Source organism: Musca vetustissima, unplaced genomic scaffold (assembly GCF_032173495.1).
Source record: "Musca vetustissima isolate MV318-11 ecotype Yass unplaced genomic scaffold, APGP_CSIRO_Mvet_v1 utg26657, whole genome shotgun sequence".
Classification (NCBI taxonomy): Eukaryota; Metazoa; Arthropoda; class Insecta; order Diptera; family Muscidae; genus Musca; species Musca vetustissima.
In genome coordinates this window covers 198,753-212,183 of record NW_026882043.1, presented here as the reverse complement: position 1 = coordinate 212,183, position 13,431 = coordinate 198,753, and the positions used below count along the sequence as shown (strand labels likewise).

Genomic DNA, 13,431 nt, shown 5'->3' with positions numbered 1-13,431 from the left:
GAGCTTTGGCAGAACAAATGCAAAGGAAAGACTTCATCAACACAGAGAAAAAAAGAAAAGGAGCCAACATCAAGGATAATGCCATAAATCCCTTTTTAATACGCACCAAGAAAGACAACCTGATAGGGAGAGACTAAATGAAAAAGGAAGAAAAATAAAACTATTAAAGCATAGCTTCACACCATTCTACACCCCTCTAAAATGAATATTTAAACAGGCCAGCATACAAAACGAAGTAGAAGAAGAAAAAAAAATCATAAATCTATGGCTAAATTTATGTTAAACACAAATATCCTTGAAAATCGGTATCAGAACATCTCTTAACAGCAGCTAGACAAAGTCATGAATAAATTCTCACCCAATACTTCCGCCCTAATGCAAACATCGTCTAATGTCCTAACGATGCTTACAACCGAAGTCAGTAGTAGTACCAGTAGTGAGACTGTTGCCGTTCAAAATGGTGATGCTGAAATTACCGATCCCGAACCAGATCCTTTAGATAAACTTAGAACGGAGTGCTGGGAACGTCTTAATCAAAGTACAACACAATATGAAGCGGGTAAGTAGAGGAGGGGAAATCAATTCAAATGAAAATTAAAGGGGGTTACAATAAATTTGTTATATGCAAATCTGACAACATATTAAACTTTTCCTATCGTATTACATGTAACCTAATTAAATCCCGTTTTAAACAACACAAAACTTATTAAATGTATTTCTATTTGCATGGCCTCCTCTGCCCTAAAGGGAAATACTGTCCTGGCACATTTGACGGATGGCTGTGTTGGCCAGATACCCCAGCGGGAAAAACAGCATACGAGCGATGTCCAGAGTTTATAGTTGGCTTCGATCCGGCAAGTAAGTAATAAAATAACATAATAATGTTCGTGATAGTTTTAACAATTTATTACAAATCGATGGAAACAGCTGGCAAATGGGGAAATTGAATGGAAAAATGGAGAATATATTGTATGCCTTAAATAAAGAAACAATTTTGGAAAATAATTTTAAATGTCCAAGCCTAAAAATATACCCTGGAAAAATATTTTAAATATCCAACCCTAAAAATATACACTGGAAAATTATTCTAAATGTCCACGCCTAAATATATACCCTGGAAAATGCTTTTAAAAGTCCACGCCTAAAAATATATCCTGGAAAATGCTTTTAAAAATCCAAGCCTAAAAATATACCCTGGAAATTATTTTTAATACCCTGGAAAATGCTTTTAAAAATCCAGGCCTAAAAATATACCCTGGAAAAATATTTTAAATATCCAACCCTAAAAATATACACTGGAAAATTATTCTAAATGTCCACGCCTAAATATATACCCTGGAAAATGCTTTTAAAAGTCCACGCCTAAAAATATATCCTGGAAAATGCTTTTAAAAATCCAGGCCTAAAAATATACCCTGGGAAATGCTTTTAAAAATCCATGCCTAGAAATGTACCCTGGACATTTTTTGTAATACCCTGGAAAATGCTTTTAAAAATCCACGCCTAAAATTGTACCCTGGAAATTGTTTGTAATACCCTGGAAAATGCTTTTTAAAAATCCACGCCTAAAAATAAACCCTGGAAATTGGAAAATGCTTTTAAAAATCCACGCCTAAAAATAAACCCTGGAAATTGGAAAATGCTTTTAAAAATCCACGCCTAAAGTAAACCCCTGAAATAAGTTATTAAAAAATCCACGCCTTTGGCTAGGCTTTTATAAATTAATTTTAAAAATCCACGCCTAAATGTAGGCCTTGAAAAAAATTAAAACCAGTGAGCGGAGCGGTATAGTCGGACGGGGCCGACCATATCATACCCTACACAACTTCCACAAAAAAGTAACTTTGTGCTTCGGCAATCTTCTGAGCTTGGGCAATATTTCGAGATAATTGCACCCTTCTGACCGATTAGAGATCTACAGATATTACAAATATTCAGTACAGCCCTGTAATTACTTGTACTGAATCCCTTCACCGTGGGTTGTGTTGTGATGTTCGGCTTGTGGTCTATAGATCTACTCGAAAAACAAACACAACAAATTAAGTTTTTGGTCCACTTCATCCAAATATTATTATCTGATCATCACCGAAAACTATAGTAGTTGTCCTTGACCATAACTGGAACCTCATGCAAAATTTAAAATCGATCAGCGCTATATTTCCGTTCTCTAGTGTGGTAATGGGTTATTAAATAATATCTGAATACGTAAGCACCTATACATATTTAAGTGTTACTCCCACATCCGAGTACATACGACAATATAATTGGTATCAATTTAAAGGTCAAGCACTCCTCTTGGATATACTATCAACTTCTCGGGTTTATGTCGTGCAGGAATATATATATATAAATTTTGTAACTTTTCACATAAAAGTCTCCCTGTAAAATTTCGCGATGTTTGAACCATAATTGCGGCCTCTGGATCGACCAGAAAAACCGACAAGTAAGTATTTGATCTATTTCATCTCCCAAAAAAATTAACCGATCAATTCCAAACAATAGGGGTCTTCATTAGCCAGAACCCATCCTACATGCAAAATTTCGTGAAGATTGGTCCATAACTGTGGCATGTATCGTGTTAATACCCTTCACCACATTGTGGTACAGGGTATTATGTCTTTGTGCATATGTTTGTAACGGGCAAAAGGAAACGAGATAGACACATGGTTCCGTTTGAGAATATGCATGGACTTATGTTCTAAGTCAATTTATGTATGTCCGTTCGTCCGTCTGTCTGTCCAAGTTAAATTGTAAACAAAGTACAGGTCGCATTTATTATTCGAATTGGATGAAATTTGGCACAGCTCATTCATTTGGCCCTACACTACTATTGAAATTGGGAAAAATCGGTTCAGATTTAGATATAGCTCCCATATATATTTTCGTCCGATTTTATGTAAATGGTGCACCAAAGTCCCTATATATCTTTCGATTTGTACGAAATTTGGCATAGTGTACTGATTTGAGCCTAGAATGATGTATGCTAAGTTTCGTGAAAATCGGTTCAGATTTAGATATAGCCTCCATATACATTTTCGTTCGACTTTATGTAAATGGTGCACAAAAGTCCCTATATATCCTTCGATTTGCACGAAATTTAGCATAGTGGACTGATTTGAGTCGAGAATGATGTATGCTAAGTTTCGGGACAATCGGTTCAGATTTCGTTATAGCTCCCACATATAACTATATATTCGTCAAATTTTACATAAATGGTGCATCAAACTCCTAATGTTTTTTTCCGATTAACACGAAATTTTGCACAACGTATCAAATTGAGACTTGAATGACGTTATTGCGTTTTGTTGAAATTTGTGCATAGCTTCTATATGTATTTCGAACGGGTGTCTGATTGAGATTAAATTTTTAACACTGTGGCGTAATCATGTATCAATTTTGCTATAAATCGTTTTCCATAAATTTGTCCCATGGTACGCAGACTACTCTAAATCTGCCCTAATGAAATTAAATTTAGCATAGGTTGCAGAAAAACATGAGTATGTTCCTTGTAGTTAACACTAGAACGCCGAAGGCGGTCATTTTGACCGCTTTCCAATTTCAAGTACAAAAGCAACTGTGCATTTAATGACACTTTTTTTAAATTTGGTGAATTTTTTATAATAAACGTAATTCTATGAGGTACAAAAAGTAACCATATTAAAAAAAAAAGTGTCATTAAATGCACAGTTGCTTTTGTACTTGAAATTGGAAAGCGGTCAAAATGACTGCCTTCGGCGTTCTAGTGTTAATATTGACATGCAATCGTAAGGGTACATATGTACAATATACCCAAAGTGGTGAAGGGTATCATATAGTCGGCCCAGTCCGACTTAACTACTTTCCTTACTGGTTACAAATTATAATGGACAGACGCACGGACGGAAGGACACACATGTCCAGATCGACTCACCTAGTCGATCGGTCTGCTTAAAGGTGGGTCTTGGACCAATATTTCGCGGCGTTACAAACTCTTGCGCCTCCACAAAGCTATAATACCCTGACAACATATTTGTGTAGGGTATAAAAATCCACGCCTTAATGTAGGCTTTGAAAAAAACTTCCGGGTTTTCATTCGCCACTTTAAATAACATAATTGTCTCTTTCCCTTTTCCCATTCTACTTTGGAAATATCCTTGTTTTAGGATTATTTTCCCTAACCCTTTTTATTTCGTTTATTGTAAGGATATTTCTTTATTCAATTTGCACCAATAATAAACGGCTTACGGAATCCCGCAATCAAAATATACAATACGCTTAAATGAAATACAATAATAATAAGTGATCTGTAAAATTGGTTTCATTGAAATGATTTTCCAAGAAAATAGTATTTTTGTGGGCTATGCCTACGCATCCTATTTAAATTATCCTGCGGGATATTTTAAATGTTTCCCAGCATCATTATATTTTATTTTACATGCTACCCCTCCATTTTTTTTATTGTTGTGGCATTTGTTTTGATATCCTGAAAAAAGGAACAACAATAATTTGTGGCTTAACAAGGAAGGAAAAACACGTAAACGAACTACAAAGGGAAGATAAAAAGCCAAACTCCAAGTGGATTGAAGTGTAACCAAACAATTGTTGAATTCACTTCCTTGGTTCGTTCACTCGAAATTGTTAACGCCGATGGTCATAAATACACAGAGAAGACAGTTGTTGTTGTGGCTTTAATGTAATTTGTTGCCTTGGCCAATGTCTGGAGTCGCCACACCCTCTCTACAAGTTGAAACCCCATGGCTTCGACTTGTTATGGTTTGGTGATTATTTTCTTTTAGTGTTTTGACAAGGCATCTTCATTTTATTTTGTGGCAGGGAAGTCCACACCAGATGTCTACTCTCTGTCCAGCCACACACCCACCTTTTGCTTAAAGAAAATTGTATTTATTCATGTGTAATAGACACCACTTTGAAACAACCACATGCACGCACGCACGCACACACCCCCACCCACACATGACAAAGAAAAAAATCCTTGAAATTCGGTTTCAATTCCCCATGAATTGACAGCAGAAGTAATTTAGGGCATATTGTTGTTACCGGACCATTGCATTTTTCGCTTGTCTTTCAAAAAAAAGACAAAATTCCATTTTCGTCCAATTCCGTCCATCAGCTGTTAGTCATCTAGTTCGACGAACACGACGAAATCGAACATGGATAATGTCATTTATCTGATGTGTAATTGAGTTATTAAATAAATCGAATCCATCTAATGGATGGGTGTGTGTGTGGGTGGGTGCGAGGTGTAGGTGACCAGCAATAAGATTTTGATTTATTGATTGTGTGTGATTTATTGAAAGGGGATTTGATAAAAAGGAAATTAAAAACATAAATTCCACAATTATGAGACATTAAGAGAATAATTGAATATTGGGACAGGATTTGTCAAGAATCTTCATATTCTGCCATTATCAATTCAACGTACAGGACACTAAAAAAAACATTTTTAATATTTCTTAAAAAATCCACGCCTTATGGGAGCCTTGAAAAAATATTCTTTAAAAAATCCACGCCTTATGGGAGCCTTGAAAAAATATTCTTTAAAAAATCCACGCCTTATGGGAGCCTTGAAAAAATATTCTTTAAAAAATCCACGCCTTATGGGAGCCTTGAAAAAATATTCTTTAAAAAATCCACGCCTTATGGGAGCCTTGAAAAAATATTCTTTAAAAAATCCACGCCTTATGGGAGCCTTGAAAAAATATTCTTTAAAAAATCCACGCCTTATGGGAGCCTTGAAAAAATATTCTTTAAAAAATCCACGCCTTATGGGAGCCTTGAAAAAATATTCTTTAAAAAATCCACGCCTTATGGGAGCCTTGAAAAAATATTCTTTAAAAAATCCACGCCTTATGGGAGCCTTGAAAAAATATTCTTTAAAAAATCCACGCCTTATGGGAGCCTTGAAAAAATATTCTTTAAAAAATCCACGCCTTATGGGAGGCTTGAAAAAATATTCTTTAAAAAATCCACGCCTTATGGGAGCCTTGAAAAAATATTCTTTAAAAAATCCACGCCTTATGGGAGCCTTGAAAAAATATTCTTTAAAAAATCCACGCCTTATGGGAGCCTTGAAAAAATATTCTTTAAAAAATCCACGCCTTATGGGAGCCTTGAAAAAATATTCTTTAAAAAATCCACGCCTTATGGGAGCCTTGAAAAAATATTCTTTAAAAAATCCACGCTTTATGGGAGCCTTTAAAAAATCCAAGAAAAACATTCTTTAAAAACTCCACGCCTTATGGGAGCCTTGAAAAAACATTCTTTAAAAACTCCACGCCTTATGGGAGCCTTGAAAAAACATTCTTTAAAAAATCCACGCCTTATGGGAGCCTTGAAAAAATATTCTTTAAAAAATCCACGCCTTATGGGAGCCTTGAAAAAATATTCTTTAAAAAATCCACGCCTTATGGGAGCCTTGAAAAAATATTCTTTAAAAAATCCACGCCTTATGGGAGCCTTGAAAAAGTATCCTTTAAAAATCCACGCCTTATGGGCGCCTTGAAAAAGTATCCTTTAAAAATCCACGCCTTATGGGAACCTTGAAAAAGTATCCTTTAAAAATCCACGCCTTATGGGAACCTTGAAAAAGTATCCTTTAAAAAATCCACGCCTTATGGGAACCTTGAAAAAGTATCCTTTAAAAAATCCACGCCTTATGGGAACCTTGAAAAAGTATCCTTTAAAAAATCCACGCCTTGTGTGGAGCCTTGAAAAAATATTCTTTAAAAAATCTACGCCTTATGGAAGTTGAAGAAGAATCTTTAAAAAATCCACGCCTTATGGGAGCCTTTAAAAAAATATTCTTTAAAAAATCCACGCCTTATGGGAGCCTTGAAAAAAAATATTCTTTAAAAAATCCACATCTTATGGGAGCCTTGAAAGAACGTTCTTTAAAAAATCCAAGCCTTGAATAAATCTGTAAAAATTCCACCACCCTTTTAGGACATTGAAAAAAAATATTTTGATAGTCCTTGAATACAAATTTTGAAAACATCTCTCCATCTATAAATATCCTTAAAAAAAAATGTTATTTCAACAAACGAATTTAAGTTGGAGTGAGTTTTCCATTCTAATCCCCACAAAACAATTTGTAAAGAAAAATAATCATAACCTCTTCAATATTTGTTTCAAAATCCTTGTTCATTTGGCTGAAGTTAAACAACCACAACAACAAATGCTGAACAGATCTTCTACATCTTGGATACAATTTCAACTGAGTCCACTTATTTCGATTTGTCGAACAAAAATGGAATTTGCTAAAAGGAAATCCGGTAAATCTAACCGAAAAAGTAAATATAAATTGAAGCAGCTTCAAATAAATTGGAAAACAGAAAACGGAATATGACAACTTCATCTGATGATTTCCACTTGACGTGAACAGAAGCAATTGTTGTTTATTCGGTAAGGTTAGGGCAATGACGTCGCTCATTGTGTCATTGTCGGACAAGTTTACAATACTTCTATGCAACTCCGTTTTTTTGTGGTTAACACAGAGAAAGAAACGTAGTACTTAACAGCATCGCCATCGTAACAAAAATAAAAGTGGAAAACTTGGCTAAAAGATAACAACCAAAGTTTGCCACCTTTTTGTTCATTTTTTGGAAACGAAGAAGTTTTGTTCTCAAAAATTTGATACCGAAAAACTTTTGTGAAGATACACTTTTTGGCTTCAGTCAACTTTAGAATTTATTTGAAAGAATGATACCATTTCACAATGCCGAAAATAATATGCAAAATTTAACCAGTCGTAGATAATAAAGTGAAAATTAGATGTACATAAATAATAAATAAGGCAGGATATTATTAAAAAAAATATATTTTTTCAAGGACAACCAACAGACATGCACCAAACAAAGGAGTGCATATAAAATTTTTTATTCATAGTCCTAACAGAGACGTGGATTTTTTATACCCGCGAAATATTGGTGCTAGACCCACCTTTATGTATACCGATCATATCTCGACTAGCTGAGTCGATCTAGACATGTGTGTCTGTCCATCCGTCTGTCCATTATAATTTGTAAACACGATACAGGCCTCAGTTATGGACCAATCTTCACGAACTTTTGCATGTAGAATGGATTCTGCCCAATGAAGACCCCTATTGTTTTCAGTAAAGATCGCTTAATATTTAGGGGATGAAATGGACCGGAAATTTTAGTTTTGTCGGTTTCTCTGGTTGCTTCAGGGGCCGAAATTACGGCCCGAACATCGTGAAAGTTTAAATGGAGAAGGGGATCGGGCCAAAGAATGAGCATGCCTGTTTTGACCCTGACTTTTGTGTGATAAATTACAAAATTTGTATTCTATGGCATATGTATTTACTCCTAAAGGACATGACCCGAAAAGTTGATAATATATCTAAGAGGAGTGATTGACCTTTAAAATGATACCAATTATACTGTCATATGTACTCGGATGTGGGAGTTACACTTAAATATTTACAGGTGCTTATGTATTCAGATATAATTAGTAACCCATTACCACACTAGAGGGCGGAAATATAGCGGACAGCGTAAACTTTTTTATACCCACCACCATAGTATGGTGGGTATATTAATTTTGTCATTCCGTTTGTAACTCACCGAAATATTCATTTCCGACCCTATAAAGTATATATATATTCTTGATCAGGGTAAAATTCTAAGACGATCTAGCCATGCCCGTCCGTCTGTCCGTCTGTTGTAATCACGCTATCTTCCGAAGTAATTGAGATAGGGTGCTGAAATTTTGCATAGGGTTGTCTTTTGTCTGCAGGCAGGTCAAGTTCGAAGATGGGATATATCGGTCCACGTTTAGGCATAGCTCCCATATAAGGGTTCCCCCAAAGTTTCGGTATTTTGGGGTTCTTGAGCGCGTTTTTCAACCGAGTTCGCTGAAATTTGGTACATTGGTTTGTTATTGGGTACTTAATGTCTCCACAAAAATTATAAATATAGGTCCACTTTTCCTGGTAGCCCCCATATAACGGTACCTCCTAATTTTCAGTATTTTGGCGGTTTTGGTCGTATTTTTCCACCGAATTGACTGTAATTTAGTACTTTGGGTTCTTAATAGGTTCCAAAACACTCCACGAAACATTATGAATATAGGTAAATGTTTTCTGGTAGCCCACCATATAAGGGTACCCCCAATTTTTGGGGTTCTTGAGCGCGTTTTTCAACCGAATTCGCTGAAATTTGGTATATTGGGTTCTTATTGGGTATCAAATATCTCCACTAAAAATTATAAATAAAAATCCATTTTTTCTGGTAGGCCCCATATAAATGTACTCCCAAATTTCGGCATTTTGAGGTTCTTGAGCGCGAGAAAAAAAAACTAGAACGTATGTTCCGATAATGAACTATATGTGAACTATATCCCGCATTTAGGCTTAGCCGTACCGCTGTGTGGGAGGTACCAGAAGGCATGGACCGATATTCCCCAAATTCGGACTTGAACTAAGTTTGGAAGACATACTAAGATGGGATGAAATCACATTTTTCTGAAACGGATTTGGTCCAAATAAACCAATATTTCGATGAGGCACATTTTCACCGTGTGAAGTGTATACACACTAATTACCCATAAGGCTGAGGGTATAATTTTCTATTTAAAATTATTGTTTACATAATCGGTTTATACAAATGTCGGTATAGGTCCATTTTTTGGTATGTTCCCTATATTTTCATTCCAAGTACCTGCCAGTATATCTATGGTGGAGGGTATCCAAAGTTCGGCCCGGCCGAACTTAACGCTTTTTCACTTGCTGTTTTTATTTTTCGAATCGATCTATAGGCCACAGTTATAAGCCGAACATCACCATACAACCCACGGTGAAGGCAATCTGGGCAAGTAATTAGAAGGGCAGTACTGAATATTAGTGATATTCGTAAAATATGTCAGTGTGTGGAAGATGTGCTGTTGACCTCTAATCGGGCAAGAGGGTGCAAATGTCACGAAATATTGCCCAGGCTCGGAATAAATATCCACATAAAGATAAGTTTTCGTGGCAATTGTGTGGGGTATCGTATGGTCGGCCCCGTCCGACTATACTGCTCCGCTCACTGGTTTAAACATATTTCTTTCAATGACCGAACAAGGGTCTATGGAAGGCGTGGAGTTTTAAAAAATATTTTTTAAAAAATCTATCAAAGGCGCGGATTTTTTAAAAATATTTTTTAAGGTATAAATTTTATAAAATTATTTTTGCAAATACCAACAATAGAATGTTGTCCCAATATTGACAAGACCTTGCAAGAAGTCCTTGTTTTCAAGGACTAGCAAAATATAAAAATATGTGTTCAAGTACCTGTATTTTATATATGTTTCCAATAACTGTATATTGAAATACATATTTGTATTTAAATATATATTTTTTCATAACACATTCCCACTTCAAAATACAGTTTTATTTTCTATTTTTGCAATCATTTATATGCCCCTTCATCAGAATGTTGAAAATATGCTCAGAACAGGAAATTGCATTCGAAGCTTCAAAGGATTCAATATTTCCAGCATTCTGCCAAACTGCTTAACTAACGGAAATTATTTATAAATTTCATTGTGCTGTGAACGATGCTTCAGAATAGAACACTTATGTTAGTGTAGATGTTGTTGTTGTCAGAAGCCGCTATACTCCGAACAAAAAACATGGATAATAAATATCAACCATTATGATGTGAATCAGTTTCAATGATGGCACATTAGCTCTATTTCCCCAGCCGGGGGAAAAATGCCATAATGTAGACATAAATGGACACCAGATTGGCATAGTTGGAAGAGAGGTCTTCCTACGCTCGAGGCTTGGTATGTCATATGTGGAAATATGTTGGAGTAGCCTGCTCTTCATCATCACCATCATCTCCATTGTTTGTCAATTTAAATTGGCAGCGTAATCAAGCTCGAAATCACTCCAATACATCGATTCCATTCAGTCAGTCAGAGACTGTCATTCATTCATGCACTTCCATCCTGTTGACCATTATTTACACAAATTCAGTGAAAGTAGTTTTTATGACCCGAATGGGGGAACAAATAAAAACTTCAATCAAATGACCGAACGAAATGCATCCAAGCGAATATCCACTAACCTGATTTAATGAGATTTCAAATAGAATTTCAAATTGATTCATTTTCTATTCACTTCAGTGTCATTCATGTTTGACGGTTGGGGTTGGGGTGTGTGTGTGTGGGTATTTGTGTGCCAAGTGTCCATCGCATCGAGGACAAACAACATTATAACGGAAATAGATAACAGTCGGAAGACATTAAACGAAAAGGTCAAGCGGAATATTTCGATGCAGGGACTTGTAATGATGTCGATAATGATAATGGTATATTGTTAGTAGCTAAGGGAAGTCGTTGAATATAGAGGGTCCATGAAATAGCATATTTGTAAAATCTTTACGCTTTTGTTAGAACGTTGAATATTTTTAAAGGATCCGGGAACAATATTTTTAAAAAATCCACGTAAAAATTAGGAAAATTATTTTTAACCAGTGAGTGAAGCTGTATAGTCGGATGGGGCCGACCATATGATACACTACACGACTTCCACGAAAATCTAACATTCTGTGGTTCTATATTATGAAATTGATATTTGCACCCTCTAGACCAACTAGATGTCAACAAATATTACTAATATTCAGTAGAGGAGGCAGCGCCCGTCCTTATTCCCTTTACCGTCGGTTATGTTGTGATTTTCGGCTTTCAATTGTAGCCTAAAGATCGACTCGAAAAAACACAAATAATTAAGTTTTGGGTCCACTTCATCTCAATATTATTATCTGATCATCACCGAAAATCTAGGCGTTGTCCTTGACCCTATCTAGATCCTCATGGAAAATTTCAAAGCGATCATCGCTATCTTTTCGTCCTCTAGCGGGGTAATGGGTTACTAAATGATATCTGAATACATAAGCACCGGTAAATATTTAAGTGGAACTAGCAGATCCGAGTACGTACGACAATATAATTGATATCAATTTAAAGGTAAACCTCTCCCCTTGGATAAACTATCAACTTCTCGGGTCTATATCCTTCGAGAGTTAATATATAAGATATAGAATACAAATTTTGTAATTTTTCACACAAAAGTCATGGTCCATTTGACCCGCTAAATATTGACCGATCTTTATCAAAACAGGCATGCTTATTCTTTGGTCTGATCCCCTTCTCCATGTAAAAATAAAGTTTTTGGTCCATTTTATCCCCTAAATATTAACCGATCTTTTCCAAATACAATAGGGGTCTTCATTAGACAGAACCCATTCTACGTGCAGATTGGTCCATAACTGTGGCCTGTATCGTGTTTACAAATTATAATGGACAGACGAACGGACACACATGTCTAGATCGACTTAAAGGTAGGTCTAGGATTAATATCTCGCGACGTTACAAACTCTTGGCGCTGTAAAAAACTATAATACCCTGACAACAGAGTTGTGTAGGGTATACAAAATCCGCGCCTTTGGTAAAAATTGGAAAAATTATGTTTAAAAAATCCACGATTTTGGTAACCCTTGAAATGTATATTTTTATACCCTTCACCACACTGTGGTACAGGGTATTATGTATTTGTGCATATGTTTGTAACAGGAAAAAATAATCGAGATAGACCAATGCTTCCTTTTGAGAATATGCATAGAATCACTTTCTGAGTCGATTTATGCATGTCCGTCTGTCCGTCCGTCCGTCCATGTATTTTTGTTACCAAAGTACAGGTCGCATTTATGATCCGATTTGGATAAAATTTGGCATAGGTCACTTAATTGGCCCAAGGACGAACCCTATTGAAATTCAGATTTACATATATCTCCCATGTATATTTTCGTCCGATTTAAGGTAAATGGTGTACCAAAGTCCCTATATATATTTCGATTTGCACGAAACTTGACACAGCGTAATGAATAGGGTCTAGAATGATGTGTGTTAAGTTTCCTGAAAATCGGTTCAGATTTAGATATATCTCCCATATATATCTTCGTCCGATTTAAGGTAAATGGTGTACCAAAGTCCCTATATATCTTTCGATTTGCACGAAACTTGACACACGGCAATGAATAGGGTCTAGAATGATGTGTGTTAAGTTTCCTGAAAAACGGTTCAGATTTAGATATAGCTCCCATATATATCTTCGTCCGATTTAAGGTAAATGGTGTACCAAAGTACCTATATATCTTTTGAGTTGCCCGAAATTTGGCATAGCGTAATGAATTAGGTTTAGAATGATGTGTGTTAAGTTTCCTGAAAATCGGTTCAGATTTAGATATAGCTCCCATATATATTTTCGTCCGATTTAATGTAAATGGTGTACCAAAGTCCGTATACATATTTCGATTTGCACAAAATTTGGCATAGTGTACTGAAATGAGTCTGGAGTGATGTGTGTAAAGTTTCCTGGGAATCGGTTCAGATTTATATATAGCTCCTATATATTTTTTCTTCCGA

General features: G+C 35.7%; 1 protein-coding gene across 1 annotated transcript in view; it reads left to right on the top strand.

The window, feature by feature from the left end:
- Positions 1-342: 342 nt before the first annotated feature.
- The window catches only part of LOC133328175 (calcitonin gene-related peptide type 1 receptor), a 56,802-nt gene continuing 43,713 nt past the window's right edge, over positions 343-13,431 (top strand). The window contains exons 1-2 of the mRNA XM_061536730.1: positions 343-559; positions 748-858. Of these exons, the coding sequence (XP_061392714.1) occupies positions 343-559; positions 748-858 (328 nt within the window). The remainder of the gene's footprint in view (positions 560-747; positions 859-13,431) is intronic.